At 44.2% G+C, this 23,037-nt stretch overlaps 1 protein-coding gene and 1 non-coding gene across 3 annotated transcripts in view; both read right to left on the bottom strand.

Annotated features, from left to right (window-relative positions):
• Positions 1-23,037, bottom strand: part of TRPC4AP (transient receptor potential cation channel subfamily C member 4 associated protein) — an 89,962-nt gene that overhangs the window by 11,117 nt on the left and 55,808 nt on the right. Inside the window, exons 8-10 of one of the 2 annotated variants that reach the window (XM_032142477.2) lie at positions 20,917-21,102; positions 6,647-6,813; positions 1,329-1,460 (exon numbers count right to left, since the gene is read on the bottom strand). In XM_032142477.2, the coding sequence (XP_031998368.1) occupies positions 1,329-1,460; positions 6,647-6,813; positions 20,917-21,102 (485 nt within the window). The remainder of the gene's footprint in view (positions 1-1,328; positions 1,461-6,646; positions 6,814-20,916; positions 21,103-23,037) is intronic. The other variant, XM_032142478.2, reaches the window with a different exon arrangement.
• Positions 16,423-16,526, bottom strand: LOC116461607 (U6 spliceosomal RNA). Its single transcript, XR_004246137.1, has one exon. It is a non-coding gene; the product is annotated as a U6 spliceosomal RNA (small nuclear RNA).

The raw sequence follows: 23,037 nt of genomic DNA, 5'->3' as shown, positions 1-23,037 counted from the left end.
TGCACTCCAGTCAGTTTTTTGGGTGATGGAGACTCTGTCCCAAAAAACAAACAAACAAAACAACATGTGTGGGGAGGAGCGGGGGAAGTCCACAGGAGTTAGAAATGAAGAAATGACCGAGGAGTTTGGAGTAGTGAGCCAAGGAACTGATACTCAGCAGCTGTGGGCAGTGTGGAGAGGTGGAGACAAGACCTAGTCACGCTAAGGCTTGGGTTTTAATGCCCTGCAGGGACCAGACAGGGTCTCAGGTCCCGGTAAAGCCTGGGGAGCATGTACACTTGGTGAAAGAAGGGTTAGAAAGACCTGACCCACCAGCCCAGGGAGCCTGGCTCTGCCACGGTGCTGCTGGTGAGTGAAGGGGGCCCTCCCAAGAGCAGCAGAAACCCTGGGCTCATACGACTGGGGCAGTATGGCTAAGACATTAAACAAGAAAACTGGCCCTGGGATAGCTGTACCTGACATACCTGGCAGACAAAAGCAAAAGTGCCCTGTAGAAATGCCTCCAGGGCTGAGGCTACACAGGTACCCATGGGGGAAACTAGCCCCACTGACCTCAAGTGATCTGCCCACCTTGGCCTCTCAAAGTGCTGGGATTACGGGTATGAGCCACCACGCCCGGGAGCACGGTTCTATAGGTGGATGAAAATTACAATAGGATAAAACAGCAAATAAGGACAAGCAGGCTGCTAGCTCATGCAGTGGGCAGCCCCCTGCCTGGGGTGAAATGAGATCCCCATCGCAGAGATTACAAGGGGAAGTGGCTAGAGGGCCTCAGGCAGGAACTTTTTTTTTTTTTTTTTTTTGGAGACACAGTCTCACTCTGTTGCCCAGGCTGGAGTGCAGTGGCGTGATCTCAGCTTACTGCAACCTCTGCCTCCTGGGTTCAAGCAATTCTGGTGCCTCAGCCTCCCGAAGAGTTGGGATTACAGGCACCCAACACCATACCTGGCCAATTTTTGTATTTTTAGTGAGAGACGCAAGTGTCTCACACTGGTGAGACGGGGTTTCACCATGTTGGCCAGGCTGGTCTGTAACTCTTGACCTCAAGTGATCTGCCCGCTCGGCCTCCCAAAGTGCTGGGATTACAGGCATGAGTCAGTGTGCCCAGCCTAGGAACATCTTAAAAGGGATTTCTGCATAGGTTGGGGTGGGGAGTGGGGTTCACTCAGATCCTACTCCAAGATAGCTTCCAATTAGCGACTATAAAATATGATTTTAGTTTCTGCTCTATTCCCAAAGGAAAAAAGGTCAAAGGGTCAGCAGCAGGTCTTCAAACAACTACTCCAAGCCAGCGAGGCCCCACCTGTCCCCGGGGGTCTCCTGCTTACCGGGCTACAGTCACAGTTCTGGTTGTGACCATGGAGGACAAGGGCAGATGCCGAATGCTTCCTCCAAATCAGTTTGTCAAACAAATTATTAAGTCCGGGGATCAGCTTGAACTCTGCAATCATTCTGTGAACCTGAATGGGATAGGAAGGAAAAAGTATTAAAACAAATGTGCTTGAAAAATCTAGCAAAACCTTGTGCTCAGTACACACGATAATGATATTCAGGACGAGTATCAGTACTGTCAGTAAATGGGGAAAACATCCGTGTATCCCCTACGCCCACCACACACAAACCCACTTTCTAACTTTGCTCATTAATGCTCACAATAACCCTACAAGTCATAATGTCTGGTAGTTCCTATCATAGGAGCATGAGTTTGGGATTCAGAGAGTCCTGCATATGATTCAAGAGTCCTTTGGGATTCAAGAGTCCTGGGTTTGACTCTTAGCTTTACTATGTGCAAACTTTGTAACCTTAAACAAATTCCTTAAGATTTGTCTCCTCATATTAACATCAAAATGTCCCTCATGCTTTGCACTAGGATAAATTTCAGCTGAAAGTAAGATACAATTATTAAAAAACTCTAAGATCTAGGAAAATCTCTGCAAAGAATTTAAAAAAAAGATCTAAGAGTTGGAAAAGCCTTTCTGAAGGATTATACTAAACCTAGAAGCTCAAAAAGAAGCTTGTTGACATCAACCACCCAAACCTTTTAAAATTCCGTATGGCAAAACTCAAAATAAGCAAAGTCACAAGCCAAATATGACAAACAGCCAACATACACTGGCAATTCATGCCACAGGCAAAGAAATTCCTCTATAAAGAGTCCTACAAATGTCTCTGATTTTTCACTTTTTCAGACTGGGAAAGATGACAAAGCTTTTAAGACCGTGTTGGTGACTTGGGCATTGGGTACATTCACACGCTGTTGGTGGGAGGGCACATTGGTATGACCTGCACAGGGAAGAGGGTTTGGCAGTAGCTCTAAAATTGCAAATCTATAATCCCTTTAACCAGCAATTCCACTTTAGGAATTTACACTCAGACAGATCCATATAAATATTAAATGATATATATTTACAACACTACTCATTATAGCATTATTTGTAATACCCCAAAACAAATTATGGTATGCCACTCAGTGGGATACAAGGCACCAGTAAAAAAGAATCAAGGTATTTTATATGTCGTGAACTGAACAATTGCCGAGAGATAATATCGGGAAAGCAAGTGTGTTCATGCTATATTACTACTGTGTAAAAACAGAGGAATAGAATTCGCCTTTGTAAGCATAAAAATGTCTCTAGAAGGATACACTAATAACTGGTAAAATTAGCTGCTTCATGGAACCATCAGAATGTCAAGGATCAGAGGGGACAGAGGCTTCAGTGATACTAATTTATGTGTTTTAAAACAGAACTACAGGAATGATTTCCCTATTAAAATTTGTTTATATAACATAAGGCTATTACTAGCCCTTCTCGGGGCTGTTTTAAGGATCAAGTCAGAAAGCAGATGTAAAGCTCTGCACACAGCGCCAGTGCTCACTTATTGCCATTTTACAAGGGTGGAGAAGTTCAGCAAGACCAGCCTGGGCAAGGTCAGTGATTGCAGCGGCATCTAACTCAGGTGTTCAGATCCTAAGTCTGCCCCTTTCTAGCCCACTACAGGTATGCATTTATCTTGGGAGACCGGAACCTGACAGACATCCCTGGCAGCCTCCATTCCCATGGACCTCTTCCTTCAACATATTAGGTTGTGTAAAAGTAATTGCAGTTTTTGCCATTGAAAGTAATAGAGGTGACTATTCTCTTCCTACTAGAAATCACAGCCTCTGGCCAATATTAAGACTCATAAGCAGCCCAGAATCTGTTAGACTGAGGCTGATGTAAAATGACACCTGCTCTGCCGCTCAGGCCTTTACTAAAACCCAGCCTGGGTCTACCTTGCCCTGCTTAACTGGGGGTGGGGAGGTACGGCTGACATCTATGGTATTCACCAAGCCATGTGCCTTCCTGTCTCACTCCAAAGGGCCCTAAGCCAGGCCCAGGTCACACAGCTACAAAACGTTCCAACAATGGCCCCAAAAAATTCATCCAGTGCAATTGCCTCACCGCACAGACGAGAAACCCAAGCTTAAAGAGATTAGGGGTGAGTCACACAGCTGGGAAGAGACGGGCCTTCTGAGGCAGACTTGGACCTGACCGTGGGTCTCCTAAGTTCAGGCCAGTGCTTAGGTTTGAGGTTTCTACTACATCATTTCCCTTTTCTCTTTAACAATACCAGCTTCTCGGCTGGGCGTGGTGGCTCAAGCCTGTAATCCCAGCACTTTGGGAGGCCAAGGCGGGCGGATCACTTGAGGCCAGGAGTTTCAGACCAGCCTGGCCAACATGATGAAACCCTGTCTCTACTAAAAATACAAAAATTAGCTGGGTGTGGTGGCGCATGCCTGTAGTCCCAGCTACTCAGCATGCTGAGGCAGGAGAATTGCTTAAACCTGGGAGGCAGAGGTTGCAGTGAGCAGAAATTGCACCTCAGCCTGAGTGACAGGGAGACTCCGTCTCAAAAACAAAAACAAAAACAAAATACAAAAATTAGCCAGGCATGGTGGTGTGTGCCTATAACCCCAGCTACTTGGAGGGCTGAGGCAGGAGGATCACTTGAGCCTGGGAGGCAGAGGTTGCAGTGAGCTGAGATCATGCCACCACACCACTCTAGCCTGGGCGGCAGAGCAAGACTGTCTCAAAAAAAGAAAAAAAAAAAAAGAAAGAAAATAGCAGCTTCTTCACGTGTAAAATTTGTAAAACAAGTTTTACTTGTAGAATGCATTATTCCTACTCTCAGGTCCAGCCCCGTAGCCTGCTCTATAGCAGGATGGTAGGCAGGTGGGCGAGATGAAGTGCCACTCTACCTGAGGAGGCAGCGGGTACGAGCTCAGGCTTTGCAGTCAGACAGCCCTGGGTTCACAAGATAGCTCTGTGACCCTGGGCAACATTCTTTGAGCCCAAGTCCCTTGATAGAAAAGGCGATGGGGGACGATGGAGCTGTTGAAAAGGCTCAATGAGGTAACATGGAAGCTACTCAGGGCACTAAAAGAAACGACTGCTATATGGATGATTTTCATTAGCACCAGAGGGATGAAACTTGACAGCATACAGGGAGCCTTTCCAGTCCTGAGATTTCAATTTGGCCAAGATTGGTCAGAGAACTTGGCCCAACTGCTCATTAACGAGGAGGCCTCTTTAAGGAGGAAGGCTTCTGTGAGGCCTGGCCAAGGAAACCCTTCCCCTTGCTACCCAGTGTAGGCAGGATCTGGGAATCCAGATCCTCACGGTGCCCAGCACACAGCAGAAACCCAGGAAATGCTGACTGTGCAAATGAGAACATGCTAGTGAAACACTGGTTTTGGGGGGGCCAGGATTTCAAGGTCACTAGTGGTCCCTTCCCAAGGAACCAGCACTGTAACCATACAGTTTAACTCAAGACCGCAACAACTCATAGCAACTTGCCAACAAGAAGGCTCAGGGAACAGAGAAGTGTCGTGAGGGGGCAGAAAGAGGAGGCAGGGCAGCAGAGTTTAAATCCTGGCTCTATCCAGGCCTGTCCCCCGAGCGCACAGCCCAGTTTATGCCCTGGCTTTCTCAAGAATCGAGTGTGGGGACACAGAGTCACCACCTGTTGTGTAACTTACTAAATACCTGAAAATTCAAACAACTGTGAAAGTGCCTCAAAAAAGTAATAGCACTCAACGCATAGAAACTGTCCCTACAATTATTTCAAATATAACTGTGAAAGTGCCTCAAAAAAGTAATAGCACTCAATGCATAGAAGCTGTCCCTACAACTACTATTTTTTTATTAAAAACATGTTCTGTATTGAATGAAGGGACATCAATGTTGTGGCTATCAGTGTGGGATCTCATCCAGTGTCCTGGTTTTAAATACAACCATATGCTGAGGACTCCCAAAGTGATACCTCCAGCCTTGCCATCTCCCCAACACCAGCTGTAGGTAATCAATCCAAGTGTCAATTCTAACAGACACCTCAAATCTACTTTGTACAAAACGCAACTCCCCATCTTCCTCCCTAAGCCTGCTCCTCCACCCCTTACCTGCTAGTCTTAACCATCTCAATACATGGCAAATCCATTCTCCTACTTGCTTGGGTGAAAAACCCTGGGAGTCACCCTTAACTCCTCTCCTCACTCTTAAGTTCACATCCAAACCATCTGCAAATCCTATCTTTCGAAACATATCCAGAATGCAATCACCTCCCACCAGTCCCACTATCAATGTGCTGGTCCTAGCTGCTATCATCTCTTGGCCCTATTATGAGGGCCCCTAATGGTCGCCCCATACCCTTCCTTGCTGTTTCCAGTCTTTCCAAAAGCAGTCAGAAGAATGACTTCTCACTTCACTCAGAGTAAAAACCAGTCTTTAAAATGGCCTGTGACAGCTTGACGTGACCCGGTCCCTGTGAGCCCTCAGCCCTCCTCTCCTGGCTGTTTGCTCCAGGCCGTCCCCCCAGCTGCCTCACTATTCCAGCGACTACGCACACTCCTCCCCAGGGCACTGCCCCCTTCCACCTGGTACACTCCTTCATTCTCTTCTGGACGTTTTCATCCTCACTTGTAAAATGGGGGTAACTGCACCTCTGTTGCCCAGACTTGTGACAGTCCAGTGTCTGACTCAAGAAAGGTGTGGAAGGACTGCTGAGCCTCCAGCCGCTCCTGCCCCCATGCCTGGTTTCCTCCCTAGGAGAAGGGCACTGTCTGCAGGAAAAGGCTACTTCTCAATAGTCTTGAGGAGGGCTGAACTGTTCCAAGCCCTTTTTCCTCCACTGTAGGTTATGGGCCCTTCTTCCTCCGTCTTGCAACTACTTCAAGGCTCAGGGAAACTTGCACATCTGGAGCCCCCCGTACTTGCCCAGTTTTCCTAAGCAGACACAGCCCTGGGCTCTGTCCCACTGCCCTGAGCCCACATCAGGTTGGCAACTCCTCTAGCACGTCCACGGGGCCAGGCTTGCCAGTTTTCAACTCTTTAGGCTTCACCTCACAGAGGCAACTGCCTGCTCCTGCCCTCAGCACCAACCAGGACTGCCTAGAAACGCTCCATACAGTAAGGCACAGTGGAAAAACTCCCGGTTCTGGAATCAGCCTGGTTTCCTTATGGGGAGAACAGAAGGAGAAATACCCCTATGCTTTGGCAGGCTAGAGCGAGAGCCATTCCAACAGAAGGCCCAGTGGAGCACCTGGCATACCACGAGCACCTGGGCAGCACCTGCTCCCTGTGTCCTGAGACGCTGGAGAGGGGCCCACCTGGTTTCGCTGACGCCCCATCAGCAGCACGCAGAGGACATAGAGCACTTCCAGTTTGTACATGATCTCATGCATAATCTTCATTGACTGGGGCAGCTGGGTCCTGGCTGACGTGTGAGGCAGGCCATTCTCCTCAGAAGCCCCTGGAGGAGGGAACACAATGGAGGCTGACACAGCCACCAGAGACAGGATTGAGTCACAGCTTGTGAGGGAACACGTTTCTGCCCCTCGAACCTGCTCTGAACAGACTTGTAGCGTAGCCATTCAGCTGGGCCTTGAGCCCAAAACAGAGACTCTGAAAGCTGCAAAACTCCCTCCACACCCCCAGGAGCCAGGTGAGCGCAGAGACTCGGAAAAATGGACTCTGCAATAGTTGTGTCTCATCAACTTTAACATAAAGTAAAAATATTCAGACACAGCCAACACAGTAACATGACCCATCCCTCCCTGCTTATGCCCTTCTCCTGCCACCAACCAGACCCCCAGAAAGTGCCCAGGCAGATGTATGACAGCAAATTATGGGGACCGCTCTTCAAGTCGCAAATGGCCCTGCTTACTTGGTTCTTCTGCTGAGACTCCATGAGGGACACTGTGGAAGCCCAAGAGGGATTCTTTTTGAAGAATTCTCCATTTTTTAAAAGAAGAACCATCTAAATTTTTCTAAGGTTCAACTTTCTAAAGCAGACTGGGTATCACAACTGATGCATTGATGCAGATGAACATATTATCTACAGGCAGATTTTCATTTTACCCAATGTCATTACTGCTAACATCAACAGCAGCTAAGTGATATTTATAGGACACTTGATATGTGTCACACTTGCTGGCTTTATGACTTTGGGCCAGTCACCTCCTCACTAGGCCTTAGACTGCTCTGTAGCAGACAGCTAGGGTTACTGTGCAAACTGAATGGGAACATAAGAGAAGCCCAGCATCTGATTCTTAGGAAGACCCCATTCACTCCTAAGTCCTTTCTTTACTTATTTACAGAGTCTTGCTCTGTCACCCAGGCTGGAGTGCAGTGGCATGATCTCGGCTCACTGCAACCTCCGCTTCCTGGTTTCAAGCAAGTCTCCTGCCTCAGCCTCCCGAGTAGCTGGGACTACAGGCATGCGCTACCACGCCCAGCTAATTTTTCTATTTTTAGTAGAGATGGGGTTTCACCATGTTGGCCGGGCTGGTCTTGAACTCCTGACCTCAAGTGATCTGGCCGCCTCGGCCTCCCAAAGTGCTGGGATTACAGGCGTGAGCCACCGTGCTCGGCACAGATCCCTATTATTTTAAGAGGGCATTGGTCAGAGTCAGGAGAGGCTAGGTGATCTTAGCAGAGTGACTTCCCTTCAGTTTCCTCATTTTAAAGGTGAACAGATGCATCAGTAACTGCCAGGGTCCTCTCAAGCTCCTACAGGAACTGCTTCCCTAGAGGCCTTTCACAAAGGCCTCTATGTGTTATAGAGGAGTGGTTATCAGATATATTCAGGTAAGGCTCATAGAGAAAACACAGGGATACTCTGCAAAGTATCAAGACAGAAGACCCTAACTTATTCCGACTGGGTGTGGTGGCTCATGCCTATGATCCCAGGACTTTGGGAGGCCGAGGCAGGTGGACTGCTTGAGCCTAGGAGTTTGAGACCAGCCTGGACAATACAGTGAGACCTCATCGCTATAAAAAAATTTAAAAAATTATCTGGGCATGGTGGCATGCGCCTGTAGTCCCAGCTACTCTAGAGGGAGAGGTGGGAGGATCACTTGAACCTGGAATGTGAAGGTTGCAGTGAACCAACAGAGGTCGTGCCACTGCACTCCAGCCTGGGCAACAGAGCTAGACTCTGTCTCAAAAAAAAAAAAAGAGAGAGAGAGAATCTAACTTACTCTATCCTACAGACTTGGAACTATTTTTCCCAGCCATGTTAAAATCACAACCCTGGAAGACGACAAGCTGCTGAATGAAGTGTGACTGAGACACAGCGTGGCACGGTCGTTAAGAGCACAGACCCTGAAGCCAGACTCCTGGGTTTGAACCCCATTCACTAGCTGGGTGGTCTTCAGTAAATCAGTGGACCTCTCTGTGCTTCAGTGTCCATCCTCCTTTGTAAAACAGCAATACTGACAACCATACCTACCCCTTAATGTTATAAGGAGTAGAGGAATATATTGAAGGTGCCTGGAACAAAGCCCCAAGTAAGCAACATACAATTAGAAACTAAATAGAAGTTAAGTTCTCAGAAAACTGAGTTTTTCTGCGAATGCTTGCTTGCTACTTTGTATTCTTTTTCATCTCCAAGCTTTTAATGGGAACTAAACAGGCAGGAGGCAAAGACTTAGGAAAAATTTACTGGAGAAATTTTTAATTTAAGAGATTGTATCTACTCATATTTATGCTCCTGTACCTTGGGCAAAAAACTATAGTTACTCAATTTCCACGCTAGGACTCCTTGGCCCAGCCTCCAGAACAGTTAAGTGTCAGCTAATCTGTGAAGTGAACCTGAAGAACTATCACACAGAATCCCGCCTCTGTCGTGCACTGCTGTGTGACCTTGTGTGCTTGGCATCCTCAGCACCCAGCCCATGGCGCTCTAGGGAGTCCTGCAGGGAAGGATGTTTATGGAAGCAGTGGGCACCAGTGTGGGGCACACATGTCCTACTGAGAAATGAACGTCTGCGAAGAAAGAGACAGGGCAGCTTGACCCCTCTCCAAGTCACCACCAACTTTTGGTGCCTGGCTTGCACAGGCCTGACAAGACTTTCTGGGATAAATATTTTCAAGAAACAGTCTCCAAAGCAATGGCCAGAGCTTAGCAACAAGGTCAGTCCCAAGGATGAGGATGGGAAAACCAGCTCACGAGGCCTGTGCTTCCCTCCGACTCTCTTCAGCTCTACCACCCCAACTGGAGCGGTCACCACTCTCTGTCTGCACTGCACTGTTTTCTGTGTGGGCATGCACACTCAACTCACTTTTTTTTTTTTTTTTAAACAGCTTTGAGGTACAATTCACATACCATGCAATTCATCCATTTAGTTAACCATGGTATCGTGATTTTTAGGATATTCATAGAGTTGTGCAGCTATTACCACAATCAATTTTAGAATATCTTCATCACCCCCCAAAAGCAGCCTTGTACTCACTACCAGTCACTTCCTATTTCCCACCAAACCCCTTAACTCTAGGCAACCATGAAACTATTTTCCATCTCTATGCAATTGCCCATTTAGGACACTTCATATTAATGAACTCATGCAATATGCCATCTTTTGTGACTGCTTCTTTCACCTAGTACAATGTTTTCAAGGTTTATCCATGTTGTAGCACCTATCAGCATTCCCTTTTTTTTTTTTTTTTTACTGCTGAATAATATCCGCTAGTATAAATATATCACATTCTGGCTTGGTACAGTGGCTCATGCCTGTAATTCCAGCACTTTGGGAGACCAAGACAGGAAGATCATTTGAGCGCAGGAGTTTGAGACCAGCTTGGGCAACACAGCAAGATCCTGTCTCTTTTTATTACAAAAAATAAAAAAATTAGCTGGGTGTGGTGGCGTGCACCTGTGTTTCCAGCTACTTGGGAGGCTGAGGTAAGAGGATGGCTGAGCCTGGGAGGTCAGGGCTGCAATGAGCTGTGGTCACACCACTGCACTGTAGCCTAGGCGACAGAGCAAGACCCTGTCTCAAAAAAAAAAAAAAAAAAAAAAATACCCTATTCTGTTTATTCATTAATCAGGTGGCAGTCATTTGCGTTGTTTCCATATTTTGGCTGTTATGAATACGCTGTGATGAACATACCTGAACAAGTTTTTGTGTAACATATATTTTCATTTCTCTTGGGTATATACCTGGGAGTAGGATTTCTAGGCCCTATGACATAACTGTATGTTAACCTTTTGAGGAACTGCTAGACTCTTTTCTAAAGAGGCTGCACTATTCTACATGCCCACTAATAGTGATTGAGGGCTGTTTTCTCCATATTCTTGCCCACTCTTATTATCCACCTTTTTTGATGATAACCATTCTAGTGGGTATGAAGTACTATAGCATTGTGGGGTTTGTTTTTCCCTCTATCACCTAGACTACTTAAGTGCAGTGGCAGGATCACAGCTCACTGCAGCATTGAACTCTGGACCCAAACAATCCTCCCACCTCAGCCTCCCAAGTTGCCAGGACTATGGGCACGTGCCATCATGCCTGGCTAACCAAAACAAAATTTTTTTTGTAGAGATGAGGTCTTGCTCTGTTGTTCGAGCTGGTCTTGAACAATCCTCCTGCCTTGGCCTCCCAAAGTATTGGGATTACAGGTGCCAGCCACTGTGCCTGGCCTCACTGTGGTTTTGATTTGCATTTCCCTGATGGCTAACAATGGTGAACATCTTTCACATGCTTAATAATTATTTGTATATCTTCTTTGGAGAAACGTCTATTCAGATCCTTTGTCTATATTTTGAAATGGGTTATTTTCTTATTATTGAGTTATAGTTCTATATACATTCTAGATACAAATCCCTTATTAGATATATGATTTGCAAAAATGTCCCACCCTGCCTTACCCACAAAAAACGTTCTTCCATTCTGTGGGTTCTCTTTTCACTTTCCTGATAGTGTTTTCTGAAGAACAAAAAATTTTAACTTTCATAAAGTCCAATTTATTATTTACCTGGTTGCTTGTGCTTCAGATGTCATTGTGTATGACACCTAAATTGTTAAATCCAAGGTCATGAAGCTTTATCCTTATGTTTTCTTCTAAGGGCTTTATAGGTTTAGCTCTTACATTTAGGTCTTTGACACTTTTAATTTTGTATATGACATAAGGCAGGGGATCTAACTTCATTCTTTTGCATGTGGACATCAAATGGTCCCAGTACCATTTGTTGAAAAGACTACTACTGTTTCCACCAATGAATGGTCTTGGTACCCGTTGAAAATCAATTGATCATAATAAGCATGAGGGTTTATTTCTGAACTCTCAACAATATTCCATTGATCAATATGTCTATCTTCAGACCAGCGGCACAGTGTCTTGATTGCAGCTTTGTAGTAAGTTTTCAAGTCAGGACGTGAGTTCTCTTAGGTGTTTTTATTTTTTTTTTTTTGAGACAGAGTCTCGCTGTCACCCAGGCTGGAGTGCAGTAGGACAATCACAGGTTACAGCAGCCTCAAACTCCTGGGCTCAAGCTACCCTCCCACCTCAGCCTCTTGAGTAGCTGGGACTATAGGTGGGTGCCACGAGGCTTGCCTAATTTTTAAATTTTTTTGTAGAGACAGGGGTCTCACTATGTTACCCAGGCTGGCCTCAAACTCCTGAGGCCAAGTGATCCTCCTGCCTCAGCCTCCCAAAGTGCTGGGATTACAGGCATGAGTCACTGTACCCGGCCTAGTTCAAGACTGTTGTTGTTAATCTGAGTCTCCTGCACTTCCACATGAACTTTAGGATCAGCTACTCCATTTTTGCAAAGCAGTCAGCTGAGAGTTCTGACAGAAATTGTGTTGAATCTGTAAGGCTGATCTGTAGATCAGGATAGGAATATAGTTATCTTAACAATATTAATTTTCTGATTCAAAGACATGGGATGTCTTTACATTTATTTAGGGTTTAATTTCTTTCAATGATGTTTTTTTTTGTTTTTTTGTTTTTTTGTTTTTTTTTTGAGACGGAGTCTCGCTCTCTCACCCAGGCTGGAGTGCAGTGGCGCAATCTCGGCTCACTGCAAGCTCCGCCTCCCGGGTTCACGCCATTCTCCTGCCTCAGCCTCTCCGAGTAGCTGGGACTACAGGCGCCCGCCACCACGCCCGGCTAATTTTTTTTGTATTTTTAGTAGAGACGGGGTTTCACCGTGGTCTCGATCTCCTGACCTCGTGATCCGCCCGCCTCGGCCTCCCAAAGTACTGGGATTACAAGCGTGAGCCACCGTGCCCAGCCTCAACGATGTTTTAGAATTCTCAGAGTATAAGTTTGACACTTAAGTTCCAAAGTATTTTATTTTTTTGATCCTATTATAAATAAAATTGTTTTCTTAGTTTCATTTTTGGTTTGTTGATTGCTACTGTATAGAAACACTACTCATTTTTTAATATTAGCCTTGTATTCTGAACCTTTGTTGAACCTATTTATTAGTTTATTGGTTTTTACAGTAGGTTCCTTAGGTTTTTCTACATATAAGATCATCCCATCTGTGAATAGTTTCACTACTTTTCTAATTTGCATGGCTTTAATTTCTTTTTCTTGCCTAAATGCCCTAGCCAGAACCTCCAATACAATGCTGAAGAGAAGCGGCAACAACACTGCCACTTCCAGAAACTATCAGAAACTCGTCTTGTTCCTGATCTTAGTGGGAGAAGCTTTCAATTTTTTGCCATTAGGTATGATGTTAGCCATGAGTTTTTGTAGATGCCCTTTAACAGGCTGAGGAAGTTCTCTCCTGAGTTTTTGTTTTTACCATGAAGGGGTGTTTGATTTTGTCAAATGCTTTTTTGCGTCTATGGAAACGATCATGTGTTTTTTGTCCTGTATTCTATTAATACAGTGTATTACATAAACTGATTTTCAAATGTTGAACCAAACTTGTATAAATCCATTTGGTCATGGTATACAATCCTTGTATGTTGCTATACTTGGTGTGCTAGTATTTTGTTAAGGATTTTTGCACCTATAATCGTAAGAGATACTGGTCTTGTGATGTCTTTATCTGGTTTTGGTATCATGATAATATGACCTCAAAGAGTAAGTTGGGAACTGTTCCTTCCTCTTTTATTTTCTATTAGAGTCTGGAAACTATTGGTGTGAATTCTTCTTGAAACATTTGGTAGAATTAACCAGTGAAGCCATGTGGGCCAGGACTTTTCTTTGTGGGCAGTTTTTCATTATTTATTCAATCTCATTGTTACAGTTCTTGCAGGTTTTCTATTTCTTCCTGAGTTAGCTGCAGTAGTTTGTGTCTTTTAACTTGCTCATTCCATCTAGGTTATTTAGTTTATTGGCTTACACTGTTTATAGTACCCTCCTTAGAGTCCTTTTACTTTCTTAAGGTTGGTTGTAACGTACCTTCTTTCATTTCTAATTTAGTAATTTGAGCCTTTCTTTTTTGGTCAGTGTGGCTAAAAGTTTGTCAACTTTGTTGATCTTTTTAAAGATTACCTTTAAAAAATCACCTTTGGTTTTGTAGATTTTCTCTATTGTTTTTCTATTCTCTATCTCACCAGTTTTCACTCTAATCCTATTACTTGCTTTTCCTCTTGAGATGTTTGTTCTTTTTCCAATGACTTAAGGTAGACGTTTAAGCAATTTAGATTTAAAAATGTAGGCATTTATAGCTCTAAAGTTCCCTCTAAGTACACTTTAGCTGCATCCTATAAGTTTGATATATAGTGTCATTTTCATTTGTCTCAAAATCTTTTTTTTTTTTTTTTTTTGAGACGGAATCTCGCTCTGTCACCCAGGATGTAGTGCGATGTCGGCTCACTGCAACCTCCGCCTCGGGGGTTCACGCGATTTTCCTGCCTGGACCTCCTGACCTTAAGCAACCCGCCTCCTCCTCAGCCTCCCAAAGGGCTGGGATTACAGGTGTGAGCCACCGCACCCGGCCTCAAGATATTTCCTAATTTTGTTTGTGATCTCCTGTTTGACCCATTGGTTATTTAGAAGTATACTGATTAATTTGCATGTATTTATTAATTTCCCAAATTTCTGTTATTTATTTCTAACTCACCCCACTGGGATTTGAGGATACACTTTTGTACAATTTTAATCCTTTTAAATTTGCTGAACTTTTTTAACAGCCTAGCATATGGTCTGTCCTGGAGAATTTTCATGTGCACTTGAGAAGAACGTGCATTCTGCAGTAGTTGGGTGGAGTGTTCTTCTCTGTTAGTCCTTGTTGATATACAGAGTTATTTAAGTCTTCTGTTTCCCTGTTGATCTTCTGCTTGGTTTTATCCACTATTAAAAGTAGTATGTTAAAGTCTCCAGCTGTTGTTTTTGAACTACTGCTCTCTTCCAATCTGTTAGTTTTTGCTTCATGTATTTTTTGGGGGCTGTTTTTGAATGCATACATGTTTATAACTGTTCTTTTTTTTTTTTTTTTTTTTTTGAGATGGAGTCTCGCCTTTTCACCCAGGCTGGAGTGCAGTGGCTCAATCTCGGCTCACTGCAAGCTCCGCCTCCCGGGTTCACACCATTCTCCTGCCTCAGCCTCTCCGAGTAGCTGGGACTACAGGCGCCCGCCACCATGCCCGGCTAATTTTTTGTATTTTTAGTAGAGACGAGGTTTCACCGTGGTCTCGATCTCCTGACCTCGTGATCCGCCCGCCTCGGCCTCCCAAAGTGCTGGGATTACAAGCGTGAGCCACCGCGCCCGGCCTTATAACTGTTCTTGATGGTTTCACCCTATTATAAAATATTCCTATTTTGCTCTGATGATAGTTTTTGTTTTAAAGTCTCTCCAGCTTTTTTGGCTGGGTGGTGATAGCTCATGCCTGTAATCCCAGCACTTTGGGATGCCAAGGCAGGCGGATCACCTGAGGTCATTTGAGACCAACCTGGCCAACATGGTGAAACCCCATCTCTACTAAAAACACACACAAAAATGAGCCGGGCATGGGCTGGGGCCTGTAATCCCAACTACTTGGGAGGCTGAGGCATGAGAATTGCTTGAACCCGGGAGGTGGAGGTTGCAGTGAGCTGATCGTGCCACTGCACTCCAGCCTGTCGGACAGAGTGAGACTCTGTCCCTCCAACTTTTGAAAAGTACAGCCTCTCCAGCTTTCTTGTGGATGCTGCCTGCATGATACATCTTTTTCTGTCCTTTACTTTCAACCTATTTTATCTTTGAATTGAAAGTGTGTTTTCTGTAGGCTGCATATAACTGGATCTTGTTCTCTGATCCAATATAACAATCTGTCTTTTGAATGAATTGTTAAATCTATTCAATGTTATTATTGATAAAGCTGGACTGACTTCTGCCATTTAACTTTTTGTTTTCTGTATGTCTTGTGTTTTTTTTGTTCCTCTGTACCTCCTTTAATGTTTCTTTTGATTAATATTTTCTAATATAACATTATATCTCCTTCAATTATTTCTTTACTATATTTCCCAAATTACTTTCTTTTTTTTTTTTCTTTTTTTTTGAGATAGAGTCTTGCTCTGTCACCCAGGCTGGAGTGCAGTGGTGCGATCTTGGCTCACTGCAAGCTCTGCCTCCCAGGTTCACACCATTCTCCTGCCTCAGCCTCCCCAGCAGCTGGGACTACAGGCTCCCGCCACCACGCCCAGCTAATTTTTTTGTATTTTTAGTAGAGACGGGGTTTCACCACGTTAGCCAGGATGATCTCAATCTCCTGACCTCGTGATCTGCCCACCTCGGCCTCCCAAAGTGCTGGGATTACAGGAGTAAGCCACCACGCCCGGCCCCAAGTTACTTTCTTAGAAGTTGCTGGCTGGGCGCGGTGGCTCAGACCCGTAATCCCAGCATTTTGGGAGGCCAAAGTGGGTGGATCACCTGAGGTCGGGAGCTCAAGACCAGCCTGACCGACATGGAGAAACCCCGTCTCTACTAAAAATACAAAATGAGCTGGCCATAGTGGCACATGCCTGTAATCCTAGCTACTTGGGAGGCTGAGGTAGGAGAATCGCTTGAACCCAGGAGGCGGAGGTTGTGGGGAGCCAAGATGGCACCACCGCCCTCCAGCCTGAGTAACAAGAGCGAAACTCCATATCCAAAAAAAAAAAAAAAAGAAGTTGCTTACCACATACATCTTAATCTTTTTCAGATTTTTTTTTTTAATTAGAAATAAATATGGGATGCATCATGAATTTGCATGTCGTCTCTGCACAGGGGCCATGCTAATCTCTGTACTGTCCCAATTTTGGAATATGTGTTGCTGAAGCAAGCACTTTCAGATTTATTCTAACTTAGAGCTCCATTCCGTCTTCATTCTTTTTGTGCCGTAATTGTGCATATTGTATCTATGTATGTTAAAAGCCCAACAATACTTGTTCTAATTGTTACTTTAAATAATTTTATGTTAGAGAAACTGAGAAAAGGAATGAAGAGCAAGTATACATTTATAGAGTTTTTATATTTACCCTCTTATTACCATTTTGGTTCTCCTCACCGATTCCTACGGATTCAAGTTGCCATTTGGTGTCATGATACTCCAATACAACTTTGGTACCACCCGTTTTCTTTGTACAGTTATTGCAAAATATGTTTCCATATGTTATAGGTTCAACAATATAATTAGATGGTTTAAGTTTTTTTAACTAACTGAAGAAAAGGAGAAGAAATATGCATTTACACAATCTCTTATAATTATAGAATTACCTTTACTTAAGGTGCTCTTTGTTTTTCATGTGGAGTCAAATTACTGTCTGAAATCACCTGCTTTCAACCTGAAGCACTTCCTTTGGTATTTCTCATAAGTCGGTATTCTGCTTAATCTCCAGATGTTTGTCTGTTACTAATGAGTTCTTTCAGTTTTTCTAAGAATGTTTTTATTTCAACTTCATCTTTGAAACATAGTTTTGTAAAATACAAGATTCTTGGTTGAGTGTTTTTTCTTTTCTTTGTGCATTCTGAATATGTCACCCTACTACCTTCTGCCTTCCATTATTCCTGATGAGAAGTCAGCCACTCATCTTATTGGAATATCCTTGGGCATGATGAGCCACTTTTCTCTTACTACTTTCAAGATTTTCTTATCTTTCAGGATTTTTTTTTTCTTTTTGGAGGCAGGGTCTCGCTCTGTCACCCAGGCTGCGATCACAGCTCACTACAGCCTCGTTCTCCTGGGTTGAGGTGATTGTCCCATCTCAGTCTCCTGAGTAGCTGAGATTACAGGTGTGCACTACTACGTACCCCGGTTAACTTTGTTTTTTTTTCCCCCCAAAGAGATGGGGTTTAGCCACATTCCCCAGGCTGGTCTTGAACTCCTGAGCTCAAGCAATCCACCCTTCTTGGCTTCCTAAAGTGCAGGGATTACAGGTGTGCGCCAACATGCCAGGCCTCAGCGTTTTTATTATGATGTGTCTGCATGTGGATCTGAATATTCCAACTTGGATTCTTTGGGCTTCTTGAATGTGTGTATTAATGATTTACATTACATTTGGGAGGTTTTCAGCATTATTTCTTTGATAATTTTTCTGTTCCTTTATCTCCTCTGGTACTCCCATTATGCATATCTTGGTGTGCTTAATAGTGCCCCCACATTATTTTAAGGCCCTGTTCATTTTTCTTTATTCTTTCTTCCCTCTGTTCTTTAGAATGTTTAATCTCTATCAACCTATTTTGCTGAGTCTTTCTTCTGCCAGTTCATATCTACTGTTGAGCCTTTCTAGTGATTTTTTCATCTTGATTATTATACTACTTTAAAAAAAATTTTTTTTTGAGACAAAGTCTCACTCTGTCACCCAGGCGCAACTGCAGTGGCACCACCTCAGCACACTGCAACCTCTGCCCTGGGTTCAAGTGATTCTCATGCCTCAGCAATCCAAGTAGCTGGGATTACAGGTGTACATCACCATGGCCATCTAACTTTTGTATTTTTAATAGAGATGGGGTTTCACCACGTTGGCCTGGCTGATGTCAAACTCCTGGCCTCAAGTGCTCCACCCACCTCAGCCTCCCAAAGTGCTGGGATTACAGGTGTGCACCACCATGGCCACCTAACTTTTTTATTTTTAATAGAGATGGGGTTTCGCCATGTTGGCCTGGCTGATCTCGAACTCCTGGCCTCAAGTGCTCCGCCCACCTCAGTCTCCCAAAGTGCTGGGATTACAGGTGTGAGCCACCACACCTGGCCTGATTATTATACTACTCTTCAACTCTAGAACTTCCACTAGGCTCTTTTCAAATACTTCCTATCTTTTTATTGTTATTCCCTATTTAACGACACATTATTAAATAGTCCTTTACTTCTTCAAGCAGTTTTAGTTCTTTGATCTTTTTTTTTTTTTTTTTTTTTTTGAGACAGAGTCTTGCACTGTCGCCCAGGCTAGAATACAGTGGCGGGATCTCGGCTCACTGCAACCTCTGCCTCCTGGGTTCTCGCCATTCTCCTGCCTCAGCCTCCCCAGTAGCTGGGACTACAGGCGCCTGCCACCACGACCAGCTAATTTTTTGTATTTTTAGTAGAGACGGGGTTTCACCGTGTTAGCCAGGATAGTCTTCATCTCCTGACCCCGTGACCCGCCCACCTCGGCCTCCCAAAGCGCTGGGATTACAGGTGTGAGCCACCGCACCCAGCCTTTTGATCGTATTTTTAATGGCTGCTTTGAAGTCACTGTTAAATCTGATATCTGGACCCTTTCACAGGCAATTTCTGTTGCCTGCTTTTTCTTGTGTATACGTTACACTTTCCTGTTTTTTGTGTGTGTCTCAATTTTTGTTAAAAACTGGACATTTTAGGCTGGGCGCGGTGGCTCACGCCTGTAATCCTAGCACTCTGGGAGGCCAAGGTGGGTGGATTGCCTGAGCTCAGGAGTTCAATACCAGCCTGGGCAACTAGGTAAAACCCTTTCTCTACTAAAATACAAAAAATTAGCCAGGTGTGGTGGCACGCGCCTGTAATCCCAGCTACTCGAGAGGCTGAGAGAGAACTGCTTGAACATGGGAGACAGAGGTTGCAGTGAGCCAAGATTGTGCCATTGCACTCCAACCTGGGCGACAGAGATTCCACTTCAAAAAAGGACATTTTAAGTAATATACTGTAGCAACTCTGGATACTGATTCCCCCTCCTTCAGGGCTTGTTGTTATTTGCTTATTTGTTTAGTGACTTGGCTAGACTATTTTAGTAAAGTCTCCTTCCCCAAAGACTGGTGAAGATTTTCATGTTGTGCCTCAGAGTGCAATCTCGGGCATGTACAGAGTCTCCCTGCGATGACATTCAGCCAGGCTGTCTTTCACTAGCTCTTTCCATGATCTCTCTGTTAAGCTTTCTGCCTCTTCTGGTATCACATCCAGCTGTTAGGCTCTACTACCTGCTGACTGAATTCTCGATTGTTTTCGATAATGCCCTAGAGTATACACTGCTCCAAAGTCTAATTCAATTAAATTCAGGAAGGGGTAATTTTTGAAATTGAGCTTTGTTCTGACCTTAGGAGAGTTCTTCTCAACTGTCTCCTTCCCTGGTTCTCTGGTGAACTAGCTGGTCTGTGGATCACCCTGTTCTTAATTAAGAAGAGGTACCTGGCTGGGCACAGTGGCTCATGCCTACAAACCTAGCACTCTGGGAGGCCAAGGAGGGTGGATCACTTGAGGCCAGGAGTTTGAGACCAGCCTGGCCAACATGGCAAAACCCGTCTCTATTCAAAAAAAGAGAAAATATAAAAAATAAAAGAGTAAAAAAAAAAGAAGAGGTACCTGTCTCTTTTTATTTGCTTACCATCAAAATCTCCTCAGGCATGAACTTCCCTGGACTCTGTTCTTATTAACTGCCTCTCTCTGTGGGCAAATTCTCAGAGCAGGGTCAGTAGCCTCTAGTCTTCTGGGCTTGCCTCTCCCAGTGTAAAACCTCTGTATATGAGCAAGCTAGGGCAAAGGTGATCAGAGCCATAGAATTCTTGGCCTGAAGTATGTGGGACAGAGCTTCCATACCATGAGTGCAGTATGGAGCTGGGTGGAGGAAGGAAGCCTCTCACCTCTTTGCTATACTCACCGAGAACTTAGTCTCTTCAACTTGGAGCTGGAGGGAAGAAGAAAAGCTGATGGCCTCCCACTCCCAATGAGATACCTATTCCTTGTTTGGGAGCTGAGAATTCCTGGGTTTGTATATTCTGAACCTGCTGGCCAGAGTCAAATGCTTTAGGGGTGGGCACCTAACCAAAGATGGGCCAGAGTTCTTTACGAGGAAGCTGGAGCTGAGACTGGGAGTCTTCTTACTTAACAGGCAGTCTTCTGCCTAGTCCCATCAAGGGGACCAGGAAAAGGCAGGGTACAGTGAGAGAGAGGACTAAGAAACACTGTAGAAAGAAAAAGAGATGAGGAGAGAAGTTTCTAGATTCCTAAGAATGCTCTGGTTACTGGTTCTTGTTAGTCCCTGAGACACAGCTGTCTCAGGTCTGCAACAAAGCTCTTCTCCCTGAAATCAGGTCCACTTTGGGGAGTTCAATGAGGTTTCTGTAACAAGCTGTCAAGAGTCTTAATAGTCATGGTCTAGAATTGCCTTGAGGAAAATTCTACTCCGAGCAAATCTCAAATTAATCCTCCTTGGGAAGGAGAGCAAGAATGGTCCCAGGCGCCCAAGGAAAAGCTCCCGATCACTCAGGGGACCCATCCTTCCATACCTTGATTGTGCTCTGACTCCTCATTGGCCACTCGCATCAGGGCATCTAGCACCAAAGCATTGTCTAGCCATGTGTACCACTCCTCCAACTCCTGAAGGAAGCTGGCTGTGCCCGTTGACTCTGACACCTTTCGAGTTGCCAGTTTGCAAAGCCGCTCGACAAAGCCAGGGATGCTGAGAAGGGCCGCTGCCAGAGAAAGAACAAGCGAGGAAATTTTCAAAACAGAGACCAGCAAAACTACCCCTAAAGCCCTAACAAACAATCTGCATGATAGGAATAATTCTTACTCTCACAGTAGCTAGTTAAAGCTACTCTTTTAAAATGAAATGTCAAGCCAAGGTAAATAGTAATTATGTTATAGGCATAAGCTCAATTTTTAGCACGTACAGGGAAACAGGCTTTTTATCTACTGGGAATATAAATTAGAATAATCTTTATGCCTTAAATGTGTGTGTCTTTGAGCCAAGAGGTCAATTTCTGGGAATTTACCATAACGAAATAACCAGTCATATTACACGAGAATATCTGTATAAGGAGGTTCACTGATGTGGTTTCTGTAACAGCAAAAAGGTGAAGATAACTAAATGTTCATCAACAGCTGATTAAATACAATGATACATTTATACAATGGAATACTACATAGACACTAAGAATGATGACACATACATCTTTATATAGTGACTCAAAACAGCTGTTTACTTGTTAGAAAAAGAGTAAATTATTAAACAATACGAATTTAATTTTCTTCAAAAATTTAAATATTTGCTTCTTCAAAATACACAAGGAATGAAAGCATATATACCAAAGGATTTACTGTGGCTGTTCCTGAGCAGGAGAGAATACAAACATTTCTCTTAAAATTACTCATCTATAGTTTCTAATTTTCCTGTAACATTTACTAGCAGGATGAAAGATAAACATTTTTTAAGGTAAAGAAAAAAACTGAATAATCACCCAATGTTTCTTTCCACCAATCTCATTTTATTCACAATGAGTGAGGTGGACATTCTGATCGGCATATTAGAACAGCATAAACTTTGGAGGCAGGGAGATCCAGATTCAAATCCTGACTCCATCATTTAACCTTCTTTAAAATGAGACTAATGCCTGATCATGTTTGCCTGTATATGCATTAAATCTCCCTGGAAGGACAGAAAAGAAGCCAAGAGCAGTGGCTGCCACAGTAAACAGCCATAAGATGGAAACAGCCAAAATGTCCGTCAAGTGGAAAGGGGATTTAGGTCACTGGGAATAACAGTGGAACTGAAACTTTTCAATAAATACCTTTTTGAATCCGCAGATTTTTTAGAACCATGTGAATGTTACACCTAATTAGAAATTAATAAATAACTAGATATTTCAGGATATCAAGGGATTACTATTAATTTTTGATACAGTGACAGAGTTACATTTCTTAAAAGTCGTTATCGTGTAGAAACACTGAAATATATGCAGGTGAAATTAAATAATGTCTGGGGTTTACTTCAAAATAACCCAAGGTGAAGTAGGGTATAGTGAATGGGAATAGAGATAAAGTAAGACAAGCTGGCCAGGCGCAGTGGCTCATGCCTGTAATCCTAGCACTTTGGGAGGCCAAGGTGGGTGGATCACTTGAAGCTAGGAGTTTAAGACCAGCCTGGTCAACATGGCGAACTCTGTCTCTACCAATAATACAAAAATCAGCCAGGCGTGGTATCATGTGCCTGTAGTCCCAGCTACTCAGGAGGCTGAGGCATGAGAATTGCTTGAACCTGGGATGCAGAGGTTGCAGTGAGCCGAGACTGCACCACTGTACTCCAGCCTGGGCAAGAATGATACTCTGTCTCAGCACACACACACACACACACACACACCCTCCCTCCCTCCTTATAAATTAGTGAGTGGCTATAAGATGATGTTTGACCTTACTTATAAAATAAAACTACATTGAGGTTCCTCAAAAAATTGGCCGGGCACGGTGGCTCACGCCTGTAATCCCAGCACTTTGGGAGGCCAAGGCGGGCGGATCACAAGGTCAGGAGATCGAGACCATCCAGGCTAACACGGTGAAACCCCGTCTCTACTAAAAAGCACAAAAAATTAGCTGGGCGTGGTGGCAGGCGCCTGTAGTCCCAGCTACTC

The sequence above is a fragment of the Hylobates moloch genome, unplaced genomic scaffold, assembly GCF_009828535.3.
Source record: "Hylobates moloch isolate HMO894 unplaced genomic scaffold, HMol_V3 SCAFFOLD_21, whole genome shotgun sequence".
NCBI classification, from domain to species: Eukaryota; Metazoa; Chordata; class Mammalia; order Primates; family Hylobatidae; genus Hylobates; species Hylobates moloch.
This window is presented reverse-complemented; position numbering and strand designations above follow the sequence as displayed.